At 36.7% G+C, this 9,562-nt stretch overlaps 1 protein-coding gene across 1 annotated transcript; it reads right to left on the reverse strand.

Moving 5' to 3' along the window:
- Positions 1-2,011: 2,011 nt before the first annotated feature.
- On the reverse strand, positions 2,012-6,452 carry LOC104602257 (universal stress protein A-like protein). The gene is made up of 4 exons (XM_010265877.3): positions 6,086-6,452; positions 5,033-5,124; positions 3,958-4,076; positions 2,012-2,286 (listed from the first exon to the last, which is right to left on the reverse strand). Exons 1-4 carry the CDS (start codon positions 6,273-6,275, stop codon positions 2,208-2,210), a joined length of 480 nt encoding a protein of 159 aa, XP_010264179.1. The 5' UTR covers positions 6,276-6,452; the 3' UTR covers positions 2,012-2,207.
- Between the last annotated feature and the right edge of the window lie 3,110 nt (positions 6,453-9,562).

Here is a 9,562-nt window from a genome sequence, read left to right on the forward strand (position 1 = left end):
GTAATAACATTTGGCTGTTAATTTCGATTCAGGCTAGTTCTGTGTTGAGTTCAAATAAAATAGCAAAGCTATGATTAAGCATTTAGGAGTTATTCCTCTCCTTGAATTTAAATGTTAGTTTCATTTGGTTGTTGTCATTAAGTAGGACTTGAAGATTACAAAATAAATTCCACTTCCATACATCCATCCTCTTTGCACCTTATTGTCATTTATCTTGAAGCTTACAAGATAAATACCACTTCCATATATCCATCCACTTCCTATGGATGACATTTTCTTAACGTATCTAAATATATCCAAACCAAATCATTTTTTGTCAAGAACATCCAAAATATTCCACCCTATCCATGCATAAATGAAATATATTGTGTTACATTACCATTTTTCTCCTTACCTGCTCTGCAATTCTGCTATTTTGAACCTTGGGTAACTCAAACCATGATAGGGAACTTCATATTTTTTTGGCCCCCCTCGCCCTGGGAACTCAATAAAATATATATTACAAGACAAAATTAGGCATAGCTTCAGTCTTCTCTGCAGGGTGAGGTAGTCAGCCAGGCCCAAGAGTTGCATGAACTCATTGTTTGCATTCCTCTCTAGTAATTAATCATGCCTTTTAAAATTAGGGTCCGTTTGGTTGGTAGTTGAAATCTGAATTGGAATGGTATATTCTTATAGTCCATTTGGTTCAGACAGGAATCAGAATGAAAATAGGAATTGGAATCAGTAAGAATGGGACTTCATTTCCAAGGGAGGGGCAGGGAATGCCCTCAAATGAGGAAATGCCATTCCAGCAAAAATCGGAATAGCCCATTCCATTTCTGCCCAACCAAACGGTTGGAATTGGAATAACCATAATTTTTAAAAACAAACCGGTGACTAAACTGGTAAGGGGTTCGGTTACCAGTTCGAACGGTTAACTGGTCGATTCAACGGTTTGCTGACCAAATTCAACGGTGTTGGAGGAAAATGAAATCAACCAGATGACCGATTCCCGGCTTTTTTGATCCGATCGTCCGATCCGGTCCAGTTTTGAAAACGGTGGGAATAACCCATTCCAATTCCAATTCCAGACCCCTATTCCCGCGAATCAAACGGGGCCTTAGTTAATATATCACAGGGTAATTAATTATTCATCCTTTCATGATTTTTCCTATTTATTTATATTGGCTTTTAATAAGTGACTCATGCAGAAGTTGTCGACCAAGTTGCATGCACTCGGCGTCAATATTGAATTAATGACTTTCCTGAAAGGATATTAATAAGCAAGTGGGTTGGGTCCTCTTATCTATTTATTCATTTTTTCATTGTTATGGGCTCTTGGATATTCAAAACTGTACCGCAGAAGGCAGAACCAGACCAACAGAAACATTAACATGAAAAGTTAATGGCGTTCTCATTCTTGGTCTATTCACTTAGACTAGGCGATGGAGTACTCTTTTTCTATACAAATGAGTTTCTTCCATCCGTTAATTTATTTTTTAATATAACATGTGCAGGAAGCCTATAGCTCAGATATGGCGGAGGTTGGACTGAATGAGATGATCCAAGACTAACATGGACCGACTCTATAGAGAATGTTAGGCGAAGCCACCATGGAAGGCATCCGCTTTGGAGAATCCATCACCCTTTTGAGTTTTGACTTGATAACTAGGCCAACCATGCTTATTGTCCATCCACTTGGATTGATTTTCTTTTTTCAGTTCTCTAACTTATAATTTTATAGTTTTTTTTTTTGAATTTTAATTAATTTAGTGTTAACTTAAAATAAAAACTAATGCTATGTTTGGTTTGAAGTGAAATGTAGGAAAATGAAGGGAAAGACAGGGAAACCTAAACAAGATTTGTAAAGGTGTCCCTACCTTTCCGAGATCTACTAAGCTTGTGGAAAGGCCAAGTTCCTTTCTCAATATAATAGGGGAGTTTCTATTGATACATTTCAAAATTTCAATCCTCATTTCTTCTTTCCAAATTGGCAATTGATACATTTCAAAGCAATCAGAAGATCAGGTTGTATCGAAATCCAGTGTATTTGCTTCTTCACAAAGAGCATAGAACAAAAAAAACAAAACAAAACAAGTATCGACACCGAAAATCAAATGAACCATCTTTATTTTTTCCATAACTTGTAATCATAGCCATACGATAGATCATATGGAATTATGGATAAACACACAAATTTTCAACTTGATATGGATGGTTAATTCTCACGTGGGTTTCTTCACGACAAGAACTGAGCACTTTGCAGAGTGGACACAGTAACTGCTCACGCTTCCTAGGACAGCCCTGTTTCAATAAATTCATCTTAGCATCCAAACATGCACTATGAATGATCCAAGCTAAAACCATGCAGTTAATGGACAGATTTCTAATAGTTCGAACCATTTATCCATGAAATTAAATAAGTATGACTGATAGCAAGTAATTAGGAAGCAGAATGGTGGATTATTACAGAAGAGGATGTGTAAGCCTGTCTACCCTTCTCGAATTCCCAATTCTTATAAATGTTATCATTTGGTTTAGTTGTGCTCAACTGGCCGATCTGAAAAGAAAGCCTTTTGTCTCAAAGTCCAATTAGGATGTGCAGATTGGACATACTGAGAATTAAAAGGAATATATTGGATATTTTTTCCCTCAATTTCTGAAAATTTCTTGTATGTGCTTATCTATTTCTAGAAAAGCTTCCGTGCATCCTTCCAACATCAGTGCTGACTGTAACTTGGAATTCATGCCAATGTTCCAATTTAAAACTATAGCTATAAGACTTGTGCATGTCAATGACTAGACATAAATTCCATTCTTACAGACATCATCATCTGTTTTTTTCAATGATATCCATTCTATAAAAGTTTACCAGCCTTTTTCATGGTAATGAAATGTCTCATCCATGGCAACAATTTAAAAGCCATCCATTATCATGTCATGTCTATAAAATTTTCATTTGCACACAACCAAACGTGATCTGTATACCAGAAGAAATGAACCAAAGAATAAAATGAAAGTTACAAAAGAAATATATGCACTGAATTGATGTTGTTAATTCATGCACACAAGGGTATGCAGCACATTTATTTTATGAAAATAGTTGTTGTTTTGATTGTGGTAGTTCACAACATTAGAATGCAAGAAAATGTTTGATTTATATAATACTCAGAATAAAACTGTACATAATTTTCTAAAATACTATTTGTTAAAAAAGAAAGAAATCAAGGAAGAAGCAAGCATTCAAATAGGAAAAAAAAGGAATTTATGGTTTGCTCCCCCTTAGAAAGTTTTATTGGTTTTCTGAATGTATTGTTCCAAACCCCCACCTATGCTGCAGTACCCTCCAAACTCATAAAAAATTTTGAGGTGGTGGAATCAATAACCACCCACCCCCCCAAATAAAAAAAAAAAAATACTTAGACAGAGAAGCTTGCTACTCTCATTGTCAACTATCTGAGGTTCTGCAGGGAAAATTTCATCCAAATGCTATCATGCCGAGCCCTTTTCCCATCATTTTGCAAAGCAATCAGGAGTTTGATTTTCTAGATCCATGGTACTCTGAATTTGGTTATTCTCACAGTGGGAAATCATTTCAAAGGCTTGTGCTATTCTATGCATATTGAAACTAGTAAAGCATTTATTGTCTCAATATTCATTGTTCTTTATGGGTTCTTGTTGCCTTGCTTGGCACCAATTACCTAAGTTCTCCTTGGCAGTTGTTGCCTTGAAAATGCAAGAGATAAATTGGCCTTGTAGCTACCGTCCTTTATAAACAGGTATTACCTTGAGGGAAAGACAAGTTACTTATCTCTAGGTATTTTTGTCTTTCAAGGTTGGTCTAGAAAGCTTTTATCCACCATTCATGAGGAATGTTACTTGACAGCTGTGTAATATGAGATACAAGAAAAAAAACAACCATCGCAAACAAAAAAAGAGAGAGAGAGAGAGATTTCAAGAAAGAATGAGACTGACCTCTTTATTACTCCACGTCCATGGCTACCCAGGACAAGAAGACTGATGTTGAACTTTTCAACTGCTTCACATATTGCCTCTTTAGGATCCCCTATCTCTGAAATTGTCTCTGCAGTTACCTTTGAAAAGGGAAGCAATTTAGTGATAAATGTGAGTGAACACACATCCATGCATTCAATTTCAAGCTGGCATCAGCATTGGGAAAAAGTTGACCAAAACCCACAATTACTGAAACTACTCAAGATTTCAGAACTTACATATTCAAAATTTATCCTTTATTCTGTAATCCGTGTGAAAAATCAGTATTTAAGACTTAGAGATTCATATTTTAGTTATACAATATTTCAGAACTTAACCAAAACCTAAGGATTCCATTTTCAGAAGATCATGACAAGAATAGGTAATAGGGTAGGGGACTACCTAACTCTTAAAAATATTAAAAGGACTGATCACAGGATTATTATTAAAGTCAGTCACATGTACAATCTTTCAGTTGAAATGCCATAATACAATCTTTTCCTTCATTATGTTGTTCACTTCACTTTGAACTTGATCATCACATTTATGTGTTGTTTTGATTCTGGACTGTGAATATTATGGCACGTAAATAGATGATATTTATACATGTCTGAACTCTGAAGCCATTTTGAACTCTGACTTGTCTAAATCAGATATAGTTTCTGTCAGTTTCATGTTTCTAAATAATGCATTCGCCCTCTTTCTGGTTGGAAACCGGAACCAAAGTAAAATACTCACGTAGGGGGCGTTCTACAATGTGAAATGTTTTTCTTGTTGCCAGTTCCAAGGCCATTTTGCTTTGGTTCTATAACGTGAATCAAAATCAATTTGTTTTTTCCTTTAAACACAAAAACAGAGTTGAAGAAGATGTTTCTTTTTTTGCTGATGCGGCAATTTCAAAAACAATGAAAAAAAAACATTCATGTAATAGAACGCCCCCTTAATGCATGCACCACTACCACAAGTAACTGTTAGGAACATAGTAAAGAATGAGTTGTGATAAGCATAAATACAAATTGCCAGTAAATTAAAAGGGACTAAGTTTGAGTCACCATACCCCACGAGCAGCACAGATTTCCTTAGCTTTTTCCAAGAGTGCCGCTGAAAGCTTCTCTTGATGGTCTTGGAGAGATTTAATCAACTCTGGATCTGTTAAAGGCAAGAAATATGCAATAAATGAAGAAGAGATCAGAAAGCATGACATTCTAAGAATGCTATGTCTTTTATTAATTATATCCAACGCACAAGCAAAAATCGACACCAAGACAGTACACGCTAAAACAATATAGGAAATAGACAGTAAGAAAGCATTGTTTGTCAAAAGCATTTTGATACAATTCTTCCCCAATTTCTCAATCCACTTGTTGCGGAAGAACAAACCCAATAACTGAAATTGATTTGCAGAAACAAGAACAAAATGCAAGACAGAGCAACTCAAGAATGCTTATAGAGAATTACATAGTTCAGCTTATAGCCTACATCTAGGAGCAGAACTCCACTATAGTAAACCACGATGGAGTATACAGTATTGTGCAAATTCTCTATCTCTCTCTCTCAAAACCTTAAACGACAGTACACACCAGCTCTTATTCTCCAATTTGCTATACCTTCTTGCATAAATTGGATCGGGTTCCTCAAAAAAATGTCGGATCAGGTCATGGACTGAACCAGTGGGACCCGCCATGCATAAGATGTGCGGTGTAAGATGACGTTGGTAGGGTGTTGGAACGTCTTTTATTGTCAGGTGATATGGACTCGAAGGAGAAACCCACTGGACTCCTGGAATTTCAAAATGCAAAAGCGAGAATTAAAAAAGAAACGACATCGATCATCATTTCCAGATTATCCTTTTCCTTCCCCAGAATCATGACTATGTTCTATCTAAAACGATGGTTCATACTCTTAACAGTTAACGCTCAACTTTTACTGACGCGAGACCTAACAAAAGCAACAAGAGAAGAAAATTCCAGATCAGCTAAAGCAATTCACCGATTTCAAGCTTCGACAAACTTGATCGACCCAAATTAAAGATTTTTTTTTTTTTTTTACAAAATTAACATCTAGAAACATACAGCAACAAAAGAGAGAGAGAGAGAGAGAGATTACGTACGAACAGCACCGAAAGAAGCGGCAGAGATGTAGCTAAGATCGGCGAGAGACTGAACAGTAAAGACAACGAGCGGCGACGAAGAGATGCTGTCGAGAAGATTCTCCAAAGTCCACTCGAGGGCGTAGTGGCTGAACTCGCTATCGTCAATAGCCACCATCACCTTCTTCTTCCCCCCTTCCCCTTGTGCCATTTCTCTCTTCTCCTCTAGCCTTTCAACCAACTTCACAAGAAAGATGAACTGAAACCTGCAGTAATTAAATGGAAGTTCTGTGTGACTACGAGAGGTCAAAGCTGAGCATATATGAGCTCGTGGTGGTTAGCTTGCACGCTGTTTGAATAATTGGTGATAGGATTCGGTCACCGCATATGGCACGTTCGAACAACCATATGGCACGTTCGAACAACCATCATAGCTTGTATTCGGAATATCTCCCCATGAAATAAAGAATGTTCCCGATGCAAAAGGCTGTTCGAACAGTATTCGAACGGGCCCTGCAGTGACTGAAGCCGATCTCGAATAATTGTCGCGCTAAGAGACTAGAAGGCGGTGGAAGATGTTTTTCCCACGGCATACACGTGGGAAAAAGACAAAATATCAAAACTTTTATTTACTAAAGTTTCCCTAGTTTATTGTCCGTTTGGTAGATGCTTTGACGAAATGGCCCATGCCGGTGGAGTTACTCCGCTTTTCCTACCTTTCTCTTTAGACCGTTTGATGTTGAAGTTGGACCGTTTGGTTGGTTGGTAGAATTTTAATTCCTATCTCTTTTTGACAGGTGGCAATCAATGCGATAAATCCCTACACTCCAACAAAGGGATGGGAATGGAGATCAGATTCGCGCCTCACACAGCGTCCAGTACCTGTCATGGAAAACGAAAGCAAAACGAATTTATATATACCTCTCACAGTACATCCCAATCGTGTATTGAGAACATCTTCCAATGATACATGCCGAGATGTGCATGTAAGGCACAGATGTGATCTCTAGCAAAACATGTTCTAACACCTTACCAGTGTGATTTGACACAATACATCTCACTATGAGACTGGAACACGTCATGCATGACAGTATGAGATGTGCAGTGTTATATCATCTTGGTAAGTTGTTGAAACATATTTTATTGGCAGGTTCACATGTTTATGTATAGTGTTGGGGTTTCAGTTTAAGCAAGGCCCAATTTGAACAATTCAGGCTAAACCTTGAGCTCGGGCTTTATATCCAATTCTTAGGGCTGGGCCTGGTCGAACTTAAACCTAGCTCAATCTACTAAATTTGCACCCCCTAAGTATAAGAGACAACCTATGGAGAAACCATTTTCACCAAGAAATTATTTTTGCAAGGGTGAGGCTAAACTCCTTGAATTTATTTTTACTTTTTTAGTAGAGAATTAGTCAGGACCCGTGCTTTGTCAAGTATAATTAAGGTAGAAGGAGTCTTATGACATTCCTACTTAGGTGAAGTTAAATCAAGTCCATTTTTTTTAGATGCCGGAGGGAAAATGCTCAAACATAAGCAAGGGATAAAGCAACCCTAATGATTCAGGGCAAAGCCAAGGTGACCCAGGGGAACCCTAATCCCCACTTAGATACTACCTCTCTCCATGTAAATTTCTCCTCTCCCCCCCACCCCACCCCACCCCACCCCACCCAACCCAATGATTAGCCCCCCAAAGCCCCATCCATTTAATTAGGTTTTGGTCCCAATAGAAAAAAATTTTTGCTCCTCCCCTACCAAAGATCATTGAGCATAGTTCTTTCGATGAAAAGTTGGTTACATTTTTTGCTTAATTACCCGTTAGTCCATTATTTTGAAAAATATAGTTGATTTTTGTCAATGGACCTTTGGTCCAAATTGTATAATCATTGAACTGTTTGAAGTGGGTAATCATTCACAGATTGATAACTATTTTTTATAATTTAATTATCTTGCTATATTTACGATGAATATCATGGTTTTCAAACTGTCGTTGACCCAGATGGTCAGACCTTTCGACCCAAAAACCATTGAGGCAACTGGTTCCATTTCACCCTTAACCTGTATCTTGGCCAAAAAACCATTGACTTGATCAATGACCCGTTGATGGTCAAACTGTCAAACCATTCAACCCGGATAATGTTTTTTGGTCATTTTTATTTTAATTATTTTTATTTTTTAAAATAGAAAGGGTTGTCCATTCAAACTAGATAGTTGAACTGCTAACCGAAAAACTGATGGCCAAAATGGTTCTGATTATGAGTTGATTTTTAAAACTGATGAATATCATAAGTGAATCATTTTCAAACCCGATGATTGAATGCTAAGCTAGAACCCAACGACAAAAATGTGATTTTTAAAACATTGGGTTAATATTAATTTCATTAATTAGGTTATATAGGTTAATTAGGGTAATTTAATTTAAAGTTGATTAATTAGGTTACTTAATTTAAGTTCATTTAATTTAATTAAATGAACTAATTAGGATAGTTATGTTACTCAGTTCAATTATGTAATACTTTAAATTAACTAATCAAATAAATAATTTATTAATTAGCTATGTAATTGTACATGATTAAAGGCAATAATTATATATATTTAATGGGTCATGTTTTTGTAACATTGTTCTAAAATGTATTATTTAACATGTGGCGGTTGTGATGAGAAGAGAGAGTGAGAGGAATACGAGAGGAGAAAGAAGAAAATGGAAAGATGATAAATACAATAAGAGGTTGATCAAAAAGATAAGGAAGACACACTAAGGGTAGCATGAAAATTGGAGAAGTTTCCTAATGTGTTGGAGAGGTTTTAGGGGTGTGGAGGAGAGAGAGAGAGAGAGATTAGGAAGATTTCTAAGCAATTGGAAAATGAGGATTAAAAAGTAAACAAATTTGAGACTACATGTTTCCATTAGGGGTGGGAATGGAAGATTGCCATGCTGAGGTGGCAATACTTATGGCTATGATAATGCATTATGAAGATTTAAGTTTACTAAACCGAAGAAGAATCAAAATGGAAATAAAAGAACAAAAAAAAGGGAGATAAGTGGACTGCAATCCATTTCAGAAATCTGAAATTGCAGCCCCCTCCTAATCTACTAGTAGCCTCCCTGTAAACCGCATCCTGCCCGTGAATTTAGCATCAATCCATGGGCAGGATTCAGACTATAAAAACCCCAAAACAAAAACTAGTTCTGAAGTCTCAACCCACGTCAACCCATGTTTTAGGCCTAGGCCCGGCCCAAAGCCCAAGAATTCAAGTCCAATCCAAACTAATTCTCAACTCTTGTGTAAAATTTCAGAGGTTTCTACTTTTATCCCTCAACTTTTCAATCAACTATTTATATTTGGTAAAAGAAGTAGAAATTCCACTTCTTCCAAACTATTGTAACCTCACACATCTTTGTTAGGGCTGTGTTTGGTTTGAAGGAAAAGGTAGAGAAACAAAGGGAAAGAAAAGAGGGCCTAAGTTCTTCCTTTTAAAACTTGTGTTTTTAAATATT

The sequence above is a fragment of the Nelumbo nucifera genome, chromosome 3 (assembly GCF_055504915.1).
Source record: "Nelumbo nucifera cultivar China Antique chromosome 3, China Antique-T2T, whole genome shotgun sequence".
In the NCBI taxonomy this organism is placed as follows: domain Eukaryota; kingdom Viridiplantae; phylum Streptophyta; class Magnoliopsida; order Proteales; family Nelumbonaceae; genus Nelumbo; species Nelumbo nucifera.